The following is a 12,800-nucleotide window of genomic DNA, read 5'->3' as shown; positions in this document are numbered from 1 at the left end:
TTTTTAAAATGCAAGGAAGCATTCAAAAATGCAATCAAATGCACTTGAATGTTGGAGGAGTACAGTCTCAGAAGACTCTATGATTTTACTGCATATATAAATCATCTTTCAGCTGTTTGAACAGCTTTGCGAAGAAGGAAAATTGTACACAATCATATTGATGTTTTTTTAATCTACCAGAATAAATTGAAATGAATAAAGCACTTAATTAAAGAGCATAGAAATAACTTTTCTCATCCAAACCTTTTTAATCTGGATTGTTTATTTTTATGGACGTGTTTTATGTTCCTTATTAGTTCTTCACTTCATAAAACTATTTTGATGAATTAACTCTTTCCTCTGGACATCCTATAATCTCTTCAGCCTCCCCCTGCCCCAGATCATTGTTTGGGGATATCTGAATAAGTGAAATCCTACTATTCTACTAACGACATGGATAAACTGAATTAAAAGAAACATGAATTCCTGGCACTGAAATATGACCCTAAACAATTCCAATTTGCCCACAGCCCCCATGTAAATTAACCTTGGGCTGTTTTGTGTTTTCCCACAGCCATACAGACAACTGCTCTTTTGTGGCAGTTGCCCTACATTTTCCCTAGCCATTCCACTTCCCTGATTTCTGTGCTTTACATCCCATAATTCTAAGGTTTATGGGTGGGTTAGCACAACCATGCACATGATACTGTGGACACAGAAAAATCTCTGTGAAAATCATGTTGCAGTGACAGGTTGTAATGTACCAGCCCCTAGTGAGCACATTTCTGGCTTCAGGCATGATGACACTCTCTGGCTTTCATGCTTTCTTTACAAATAAAGTATTTTATTATTTTTAAAAGCCAGATCTAATATAATGTGGGTGGAGCAACACAGCACTTGGAATTTGATGTGTGGTGAAATATTAAATCATTCTTAGTGGCTCAACCAGTTGTCTACAGTAGTCTGACTGCATGGTTTAGATGGTTTATTTGTTTCTTCTTCCCTAACAGGACAATATATTTAAGCTGGAAGACTCACACTTTGAAAATGGCAGAGGAAAAAGTCCTTATGACCCCAAACTCTTGACAGCTTCCCTTTTAATAGGTATGTAATGTAATCTAAAATGTATATCTATAGTTACCTGCTTCTTTCTTTTCCTGATAGTTATCAGAGGTCTTGCTTCCTAATTTTAAAACCTTCCCAGAAAAAGTTAGAAAGTGGATTCAGCTGCACTGCAAGTTAAGGCAGGCTTAATCCTGCATAGCAGTAACTGCCCATTATTTCTGTGGATGGATGTGCAAATTGGGAATTTCCAATCATTCCTGTTCTAGTTAAATTGGCACAGATATCAAACTGTGAATTTGAACATATGGATAAAGGCCATGATGCAAAGCTCTGAGCTTGCTGAACTTGACGAGTTCTATGTGTCTATGTGTGCAGGCCATGGGTGTCCAGATAAAGTGTTGCATAATTAATGGCAGGTATACTGTGCAAGTGTATATCAATCTAATGTTCTGTTTATGCCGTTTCATGTAAATTGCTGTACAAAAGAATAAGCCCACTAGAAATAAGGCTTACTCTTGTGTTAAACAACACAATTTGCATAATTTTTGTGTTTGCACAACTGATGCAAATTAAACCAACACAACATTACTAGGCTGATATATTCTTGTGCAGTATGTCAGCCACTACCTATAGTAAATTTTAAATAATAAAATATAGTGCTTTTCAAAACTACATCAGAACTGGATGGTTTTCAGGAGAAAAACAACAGGTAGGGTTTGAATCTTAAAGGCAGCATCTCATTCTGTGCGGGAGATGGCAATGGTAAACCCATCCTGTATTCTACCAAAGACAACCATAGGGCCCTGTGGTCACCAGGAGTCGACCGCGACTCCACAACACACTTTCCTTTACTTAGGGGAGAGGTGCTTAAATCTTCCATCATCTGCCAATTTTCCTATGCAAATTCCTCCCCAGCTGGAATTCTCAAGTTGAGAAGTGGTTTCTGGGGTTTGAAAATACAGTTTTGTCTTGTAACCTGTAGTTACAGCCTAAGTAACGTAATTGCATATAATTATTTAATTATTTATTGACCTCCCTACAGCATTTATAAGCTATTTTTCTAATAAAATTGGTCAGTGCAGCATACAAACATTTGACTTACATTACAAATCTTCAGAAACTCTATAGCAGCATCATAAACATAAACAGTATACCATAAAACCTGCAGTATCAAATAAAAAGTCAAATTCAAAATTCAAAAAGGCTTGATCTCACAAGCGGTAGCTAAGGGTTTGAGGCAGTTTTTTAGGGACACCGTTGTACAGAATTGGTGCCATCACCAAAAAGTATCCAACCTAGCAGATCTAACTTCACACAGACTGAAAGAATACACACCAGAGCCCACCACCATCACAAAAGATGACCTGAAGGACTTGGGTCTGGTTTATTTGGGAGTATATATGCCAATTGATATGACTGTTGATTTTGAAGGGCCCTGTTACTAACTTGTTTGGCCAAACATGAAGACACAGGAAATTTGGTTAGTGGCCCAATTGATGTTCCTGAGCATAAAGAAGACACATTTTTTGAAGAAATCCCATTGATCCTTGTCCTCCATATATTCTTCAGAAAATGAAAGCTGTTTTCACCATGAATTTTCTATCATATGTTAGAAAATGAAATATTTTTATCCATGTCTTAAAATGATATAAATATAAAAATTCAGACAAAGGACCTCGGACCTTCTAGTCCAACCCACTGCTCAGTACAGAAATCTGCTACAGCATTTCAAACAGAAGGCCGTTTGAAAACTTCCAGTGATGCAGAGCCCACCACTGAACAAGGGAGGCTCCTTCCTGTCAGACAGTCTTACAGTTAGGAAATTCTCCATAATGTCTAGCATGAATTTGCTTCCTTGTTATTTCTTGTAATTTCAACCCATTGCTTCTAGTCCTGCCCTCAGGAGCACCAGAATTTTGGTATCAGATTTGGAATCTAACTTTTAATTGGCAAAAAAAAACCCCATTGAAGTCTATGGGGGAAGTTTTTAAAATTGCCACTTTAAAAACCCAGCTCTGAAAGGGAGCACACTTAAGGATGGTTGGACTCTGTGTATTTAATTACAAGTTAATCTGACCATATGTTGTTTTTAATTTTCTTTTAAGTAACCTGGAAATTGTACTCACAGGGAATCTCAGAAGAAAAATTATGTAACATCTGAAAATCTCGGGGAAGTGATGTAACATCCGAGATTCTACTGCTTTATTTTTTTAATTGTAAGTAAAATAACAGGCTGAGTTGTTTTTTTTAAAAAAATAAAGAAATAAATGCATTTGCAGACAGGCAAAGAGATGTCAGAAGATAACTCCTGGCTGCTATCAGGGGGAAAAATGCAGACTCCTGTTGCCTTTTAGAGCTCCAGGATGCTCCAGAATTCCCTGAATGGTGTCAGATAATTCTGGAGCTAAATAGCCTTCCGTATATAGCATCTAGATTGTCTCCAATACCCTTTGGAATTGCCATATTGGGCCAGTTCCAGAATTCCAGATCTGATATTGCACAGACCTTGTAAATATTTAAAGGAGATAAGGTTATTCTGGCATGATTTTCTCATGACAAATCCATGCTGGCTCCTACTTGAGGTGGACAGCCAATCTTGAAATACCAAGCATGAATTGTCCCCTTTGCTAAGCAGGGTTTTCTTTGCATTTGGATTGGTGAATTTATGTGAGTACTTTCTGCTGTAAGATCCTTAGGGGATGGGGCCATAGCTCAGTGGTGGAGCATCTGCTTTGCATGCAGCAGAAGGCCTTATGTTCAATCCCTGGCATCTCCAGGTAGGGTTGGAAAAGACTCCTGCCTGAAACCTTGGAGAGCCATTACCAGTCAATGTAGACAATACTGAGCTAGATGGACCAATGGTCTGACTTGCTATAAGGCAGGTTCCTATGTTCATAATAATCAGATTTCTTTCTACGTGCTCACAGACTATTTAATAGTCTATTCTAGGATCTTGCCAGGTATCCACATCAAGATGACAGAACTGTAGGTTCCCATCACCACCTTTCCCCACTTTTTGAAGACAGGGACAATTTTTGCTCTTCTCTAGTCTTCTGACACCTCACCCATTCTCCAGGAGATCTCAGATATTACAGACAGTATTTCTGAGATCACGTCTGCAAGTTTTGTCAGTATCCAGGAATTCCATTCATCCAGACCTAGAGTCTTAAATTCAGTTTGCTGTATAAGTTAGTGGCTAGAGCAACTTTAATTTGTGCTGCAGTTCCTCCAGTGAGATTAACTACTATTTGCTTTAATATTCAATCAAAAAAGAGGATGACGACAAGTCTGACTCTCCTGGCATGTAATCATATGAAACCAACAATCTTGTTTCTCACACTCCCTTTTCATTCAGTCTTGCACTAATAAAATGATTTTGTTCACCTTGGTTTTACTTTGACTTAAAAAAAATTCTTATTGTAGAACACAAAGAGGAGTTGGGGGAAGGTGTAAGGAAAGGAAATCTAATGCATGGAAGCATTATCTCTTGATACTATATATGGATCAAATATATATCCCACCCTCCTCCATAGGAGTTCAGGGGTATACATAGAGGATTATCCCATATTTCTCTCATAATAACTCTGTAGGTTTTATTGAGAAATGGTGATTGTGCCAGGGTCACCCAGCAGGTCTTATGGCTGAGCAGGGATTGCGAACCTGAATATTTCTAGTCCAAGTCCAGTGCTATAACCATTACACAACACCAAATCATTGACATCTTTATCTTTGCTTGTTTTCAGGATTCTTAAAACATTCCTTTACTCATGATTTCTGTTTTTGTTTCTGATTTCTCAGACTTCACAAATAAAGGTGTGAAGTCATCCTTTATGTTGAAAATGATGTTATTTTGAACACTTTATGTTCAAAATCACACTCCAGGTGGCTCCAATTTCTAGTCTTAGTGGGGTTTTGTTATCATTCCAATAATGGCCAGGCCCCTAGTATTCTATTTAGACAATCAAACTCTTGAGCACAGGTGCCTCCAATTAAATGGCTCAAGAAAAATGTGATTAATGCTAAGACTAAGGCAGATATTAAGGCACTGTAAATTTACAGCATCCATTTATAGCAATATTGGGAGCTCAAACAAAAGGGCAGATAAAGCCCTTCAGGCATCAGATCTGGGGTGCACTTTAAGCTTGAGTATTTGTACAAAACAACCTTTTCCTAGCTTAAAATGTCCGGCTTATTATGGCTGTTAGGTCTGTTGCACAGGCCCAAAAGTTGATTCCAACTTGACATGACATAACAGAACCACAGTTTTGTCAGAGGCTTCCTGCTGTCATAGTGGAGCTCCCTTCAACAGCTTCCAGCAGAGGGCATGTCAGATCTGAAAGGTCTGTAATGATGCACAGCCCTAGTGGCTTAAGTTAGGTGAGGAAGCACCCAAGAAGGTACAGAACATTTGTGTTGTGTAGGTTCCCATTCTGAATGGAAGAGTCCAAATCTGCTCTGCTTTTCCTGTTTGGATTCAGGGTGTTCCTGTTTGGAACAGGGATAACAGTGAGCCAACTCTCAGCATTTAAAGCTTTAAAGCTTTAGTATATATTTGCCACGCCACAATCAAGTATGCAGAATGTACACAAAATACATTCATATTCACAAAATCATATTCCAACTTGGTTTCCTAACAAAACAATCCCCAAGCAACTGGTGGCAATCTGATACCTGATATAGATTCAACCGCCCCTTACCAATACAGCTTGTTGAGTGAGTAGGACCCTTATCTATTGTGGGTCTCTTCCTTTTATTTGCTACTTGTTTCTTCCTAACTCTCTAGAACTTTCCACTCATCATAGACCTTCCTTCCTTTCCCCTCAAAAGGGTGTTTGTTTTAAGCATGTTTGGAATTCAAGTGATTTCTATAGTTTCCCCTTTCTTGACATGAGTCTGCCTATCTCTCTTTCTTAGCTTATGGCTTTCTTTGCATAGACATCAGTTCTGTCAACTTAGCCACCATTCTCATGGCTTTTTATACTGACAATGTGTTCTGCATCGACGGCAGTTGTCCATAATAGTTCAGACACTGCTTAAAAGATGCTGCCAACCATATGTGCAATTATTTCTGCATTTGGCTGTTGGTGTATTTTTGTAATATTCAAAGAGAAACTTGCTGACTTTATCCACATCCATAGGCTGTACAGCTTCCCTGCACATGTTTGCCTATAATGTAATAGCTGAATATGGAAATAATTGTTGTGCAGCTACTTAAGATACTATGAATCTTAAGAACAAGTTACCAAGCTGAAACTGATGGAGTAAATCATCAGTGAGATTTAGGCAGCACCAGCAATGAATTTGAAAGAGATAGCTTAACATTTTTTCTAATCCATGAAGCTAGGAATCCATTCATCTGTATTTGTTTTCTATAAACTTTTAAAACATATAACTAGCATACTGGCTGAAATTAATTTCAATGGGACTGCTCTGAGTAACTGTCCTCATCCTGTCAGCCACTGTATTTTCTTTCTAATTATTCTTAATTAGAGATGTGAAAGCTGCCTCAGATTAGCTTGGAAATGATCCAATCTTTTTCCCAAAAAGTTGTGGTGGGGAGGAAATTGGACCTTTGAGCATGCCAAGATGAGGCTCAAAAAATTACTTCTCACCACCAAAACACCAGTAGTGTGCAGTTCACAAAGACAAGGGGGGGAAATACTAAAGACCTAACAGCAAAAAAAAAAAAAATTAACAAATTTTAAAGTTTCTCTTTAGCCTAACAAATTTAATCTAACCCTTTGGCACCAATATAGCTAAAAAAACACACACCACACATTAACAAAAATAGATGTTAAGACTTTAGGGATCACTGAGCAAACCTTGTTTATTACTCAATGCACATTAAACTGCCAAGGGACCTTAGATAAAGTATTTTGTGACCTAAAGGGCTTCTTGCAAGAGAGACTTCTGGTGGCTACAAGGCTTGCAGTAAGTGCTGACCTGGTTGAGTGTAGAGGCTTTCCCTCTTTGTCAGACAAGTTCTAGGATTATGTAGGCTTATCTTTCCTAAAGTTTAGGAAGAATCTCTTCTTTTATCCAATGATATCTAAACCATTAAAAACTCATTTGTACTTTGAGTTGTAGAGGTGTCTAGAAGTTAGACTGCACGTAATTATTTTCTAATCAAACAATTTTTGAAAGGGTTTGTTTGTTTGTTTGTTTATCATATTTATATGCTGCCCACTACCAAAGACTCTCAGCGGTTTACAATAATGAAACAAATAAAAAAAGATTAACACATTTAAAACACATATAAAATTTAAAGTTAAAACAATCAATAAAATTCAACTAAAAACATCAACTAGAACTTTAAATAAAAAGCTTAGCTAAAGAGATGTGTTTTCAGTTGTTTCCTAAAAGCCAACAGGGATGGAGCAGCTCTAACCTCAGCAAGAAGTGCATTCCACAGCCCTGGGGCAACTACAGAGAAGGCTTGCCTTTGAGTCGCCACCAAATGAGCCAATGGCACCCTCAGATGAACCTCCCCGGTTATCTTAATAGTCGGCAGTGTTCATAATAAAGAAGGCATTCTCTTAAATACCTTGGGCCCGCGCTGTTAAGGGCTTTATACAGTAGGTAATAACCGGCACTTTGTATTTTGCCAAAAAAACCTCATTGGCAACAAGTGTAGTTCTTTCAAAACAGGAGTGATATGGTTTCTTCGGGACAACCTGGAGACCAAGCTGGAGGCAGCATTCTACACTAATTGCAGTTTCTGGACTATGTACAAAGGCATTGAAGTTGTCAAGCCTGGAGGTGACCAACATGTGTACCACTGTCTTAAGGTCACACTCTTCCAAGAGAGGGTGCAGTTGGTGTATCAACCGAAGCTAATACAAAGCACTCAGGGCCACCACCTCAGTTATATGCTGTGTGAAAACGTACTTCCTTCTGTTGGTCCTAAATTTCCTGGCCTTCAGTTTCATGGGATGACCCCTGGTTCTAGTGTTGTGAGAGAGGGGGAAATTATCTCTGTCCACTCTCTCTACTTCATGCATAATTTTATTCACCTCTATCATGTCTCCCCATAGTTCCCTCTTTTCCAAACTAAAAAGCCCCAGATGCTGTTGTAAGAAAGGTGCTCTAGGCCCCTTAACACTTTTAACTATATGCTCCTCAAACTCTCTTTTTGCATTCTATTATTGTCTCCTTGCATTTCTTTTGCCAGAGTTTATGTTCCTTTCTGTTCTCTTCATTTGGCCAGGACTTCCATTTTCTGAAGGAAGTCTTTTTCCCTTCTATAGCTTCCATGACTCCACTTGTAAGCCATGCTGGCATCCTCCTGAACTTGGTGGTACCTTTCTTCCCTCTTGGTATACATTCCAACTGAACTTCTATTATTGTGGTTTTAATAAGTTCCATGCTTTCTCTTTCAGCTTCCTTTTTACCAGTCTCCTCATTTTTGAGAAGTTTCCTCTTCTGAAGTCCAACACATCTGTGTTGGACTTATTTGGCAATGCTCCACTCTCATATAAACTGAATTGTATCACACTATGGTCAGAGTTCCCCAATGGTTCTACGACTCTGACATCTCACACCAGGTCCTGGGCACCACTCAGGATTAACTTCAAGGTTTCCCTCTCTCTGATTTTTTCCATAACCAGCTATTCTAAGGCAGAGTCATTTAGCATGTCTAGAAATTTGGCCTCTCCGTCAGTGCCTGCATGTGAATTTGCCCAGTCCACTGTGAGGGCAATTGAAGTCATCCATTATTACAGCGCGCTCTCTCTCTCTCTCTGATGCATCTATCATTTGCTTCTCCAACTCCAGGTCACTCTCAGTGTTTTGATCCGGAGGGTGATAACACGTCCCTCGTAACACATTTCCTTTCAGTCCTCATATTGTCACCCGTAATGATTCTGTAGAGAACTCCAGTCCCCCTAGGTTTTCTAGCTTGTTGGATTCTACACCTTATTTAATATACAGTTCTGCTCTATCTGCAGCCCATCCGTCCCTGCCCTTTCTGTAGAGTTTGTATCCAGGAATAACAGTGTCCCACTCTTCTCACTGTTCCACCTGGTTTCCATTATGCCAACTATATCTTTGTTTTCATTAGCAACCAAGCATTCCAGTTCACCCATCTTGGCTTGGAAGCTTCTGGCATTGGTATTGAAACACCTATACGTTAAATCTATTACCTGGTGTTGGCTTGTGCTATCTCTCTTACTGTCATTTGACCTTTTTGACCAGCTATCATGTATCACCATCTGCTCTACTCCTGGCTCTACTCTGTCCCCTTCTGGTTTATTTTAAAAGTGTGCACCCTTGCACCTTGGGGTATTTTGCTTGTCGAACCAGATACCACCCTGCTCCTGTCAGTAATTCCCCAGGCATCATTTTAAAAGCTGTTCTGCGTCCTTTTTTAGTTTAAGTGCCAGCATGTCTGGTTCCATCTTGGTTCAAGTGGATCCCATCCTTTTTTGTATAGGCTTTGCTTGCCCCCAAATGTATGTCAGTGCCTAACAAATCTAAACCCCCCTCCTGGCACCACCGTCTCATCCACGCATTGAGACCCATCAGCTCCGCCTGTGGAACAGGTGGTACTTCAGAGAATGCTACCCTGGGGGCCCTGGACTTCAATATGCTATCTAGAAGCCTAACTTTGCCTTCCAGGACTTCCCAACTGCATTTCCCAACATGGTTGGTGCTGACGTGCACCATGACAGCTGAATCCTCACCAGCACTTTCCTGTAGTTAAACAAAGGCATACTTTCTATTAGCCTCTCCCCAGCTGCCGTGTTATTGTTTCTTTTAGCCTTCTTTTAGGAGTTGGATAGGGACAATGGCTCCCCCATACCTGCCAACAAGCCCCTATTTTCCCATTCACCTGAATGGGCAAGTAAGGACCTGTTTGTGGGTATGCTCTCCCCTTCTAAATATAAAAGAATCATTACTTTAAAAGGTACCTTTTTGCTCAGTTAGCAGCAGTCTCTGACTTCTTAAAGATACTTTTCAGATTTTTAAAAAGAGAATACTTCTTAGTTCTTCACTGCTTCCACTAGATTTACATATCCATTCACATTATTAGGGTTAGAAAAAGAACATTTGTGACTATTACTGAAGACATTTTCAACGATCACCTGGGTGATTGTTAATGACTTCTAAACCTCAACAGTTATGCAACTTTTGAGTGGTGCAGTGAAAACAACACTGTTTTCAGTTATCCAAAAAATATACGTATATAAAAATTGGTTTCTAGCATTCTGTCACACCCTACTAGAGTGACCAAGGTCCTTTGGCGACCAGTCCTCCTTGCATGATAAGGACATGTGTACTTCCTTCCACCCTACTTCCGGTGCACTGGGGTGTCATTCCTTAATCTCAATAATTTTAATTGAAAATAGTATTCAAGGAGCCCTTTCTCACGAACAATGAGAAAGGGCAAGAGGGCTAGTGGGGAGGAAGCCTTAAAAAACTTACCTTCCCACAGATGATCCAGTACTTTCCTTTGGGTGGACAAATGCCTACCCAGACAATTACCAGCTGCTGCTGGTAGCTCCGAGGGTTGGGATGCTGGACACATCACCCTGCATCACCCTGCCCCCTGAACACCCATAATGCACCGCATAAGTGTGTGGTGCATTATGGGAATCCCCCCTCCCCGATGCCGACCGTGATTACTGGATGCTGCCGATTGCTCTGAGGGTCAGGGTGCTGGACACATCGCCCTGTGTCACCTCACCCCCAAGCTCCCATAATGCACCTTGCGAGTGTGTGGTACGTTATGGGGATCCCCTCTCCCTGAAGCCAACCAGGAGCTCAGCAGTCGGCCAGCCCTGACTGCAAGCCGCCAGGGCTGGCAGACGATAAAAGAAACAGAGTTAGGAGACCACTCGCTCGCCTAACCTCATTATGAGGGTTGCTCCATAGGTGTGTTTGCCGCTGCAGCACCACCAGGATTGGGCCGATCCCAGCGGTAGACGCACCCATGCAAAACCGAGCTGGGCCTCCTTAGCCCAGCTTTGCATGCCCGTGTGTATAGCTTCATTGTGTAGATCATGTAGCGGCTATTTATAAGATGAACCACACTCCCACATGTGGGAATAGCACCCTGGTGCACCAAGAGCAGGGAAGGAAGTTTGTGCTCATGGTGCACACATGACCTTATTCAAGCAGGGAGCTGGTAGACTGAAGTATTGCAAATTCAGCCCCCTCTCTCAGTAATATCTATCTGTCTGTCTGTCTGTCTACCTGAGTAGTTGCCAGTCTAGTCACTCCAGTGAGGGGGAAATTAAGGCCAACATCCAGACTAATGCAGAATACATGCCATGAACATGCAGCGCACACTACAGGAGAGGGCCAATTTTTTTCTATCTTCCCTTCCCTCTGTAGCCAACTGTGACTTCCAGAAATATATCCCTGGGGGCTGACTGACCCTCAGGGACACAATTTCAGGTGTCACAGTCAGCCAGAGTGTTGTACTTAGGAGACACTTAGGAGACACTGTGTGGTAAAAGCTGACCCCTGGGCAAAGAGGCACCTTTTAAACATGGTGATTCTCTTTATTTAGTATGGGGAGAGTAACTGGCCCTATCCACCCCCAGCACAGTACTTTCAGTTACTATTGCTGGTGTCTGTCTTATGTTTCTTTTTAGATTGTGAACCCTTTGGGGACAGGGATCCATCTTATTTATTTATTACTTCTCTATTTAAACCACTTTGGAAACTTTTGTTGAAAAGCAGTATATAAATATTTGTTGTTGTTGTTTCATCATTGTCCATTCAATGATAGTAATCTTGTGGAAAGAGGAGGAACACAAATATCTCCCTATATGCAAGGAACCCCTGGGTTAATTGCAATATACACTTGTCCTCAGGATGATTGGTGTTTTGCTGGTATAAAGCAATGCTCCATAAATCTGTTTTAACATGCTGTTAAAGTGTGTGTGTGTGTGTGTGTGTGTGTGTGTGTGTGTGTGTGTTCTTATGTATCACATAATGCAATATATATGTATCATTTATATACTTTATGTATATATTGCTCAGCTGGGCTTCTGGGATCTTTTCTTCTTCTTCAGATGACCTTTTCTCCTCTTTTGACAACTATGAAATAAAAACAGGCTTCTTATATTTCTCTTGATTTATATTGATTTATCCCAAGTCTCTTGAGAGAGGCTGACAAGCAAATGGGGGTAAAGTTAAGTAAAGGCTAACAGAGGCATCAAAGGCATTTTCTCCAAGCATAGTACATAATAAGGACTATAATTAAGTGATTGTCTCTCCTTTTAAAAATAGCAAGTGGCAGATGAGATAGAAAAATGATAAACAGGTAATTAGTGTGCTGTTCTCATTCACTTGATTTTGAGAATACCTCCTGCTGGGCACAAGAGGTCTAGTTGCTTTTAATCTTTTCCCCATTCCATATATTTCTGCTATCACATTTTTTCTCTTTCTGACTTTCATGACACATAGTCCTTGCAGGTTCAGTTGAAAATGTTATGCTTTCAGCCTTTCAAGAGAAGTCAGCACAACTTATCCAACAGAAATTATCAGACATGGCTGTCCTGCTATGGAAATGTCTTCTAAAATCAGCATGGAAAATATGAGCATGCCTTGAAACTAATAAGCTTGTTTCCAACAGAGTAGTAATAAATTCTCTTTAGGACATTCCCTATGACCATGACAAATAGAATAACTGGACTTGAATGGCAATTCAGTTCTTTCCATGATTTATATTCTGAAAAAGAAATATCCTTTGGCTCTATAGATCTATAGGCTATATAATGTGCCTTCTAATGGGAGTAATAGTTCTC

General features: G+C 40.1%; 1 protein-coding gene across 7 annotated transcripts in view; it reads left to right on the top strand.

The window, feature by feature from the left end:
* Positions 1-12,800, top strand: part of SEMA3A (semaphorin 3A) — a 332,084-nt gene that overhangs the window by 211,809 nt on the left and 107,475 nt on the right. For all 7 annotated transcript variants that reach the window (XM_053257035.1, XM_053257036.1, XM_053257037.1 and 4 more), the window contains one exon: positions 990-1,083. In XM_053257035.1, the coding sequence (XP_053113010.1) occupies positions 990-1,083 (94 nt within the window). The remainder of the gene's footprint in view (positions 1-989; positions 1,084-12,800) is intronic.

This window comes from Hemicordylus capensis, chromosome 5 (assembly GCF_027244095.1).
Source record: "Hemicordylus capensis ecotype Gifberg chromosome 5, rHemCap1.1.pri, whole genome shotgun sequence".
NCBI classification, from domain to species: Eukaryota; Metazoa; Chordata; class Lepidosauria; order Squamata; family Cordylidae; genus Hemicordylus; species Hemicordylus capensis.
Note: the sequence above shows the minus strand (reverse complement) of the source record. Positions and strands in the feature narration are given on the sequence as shown.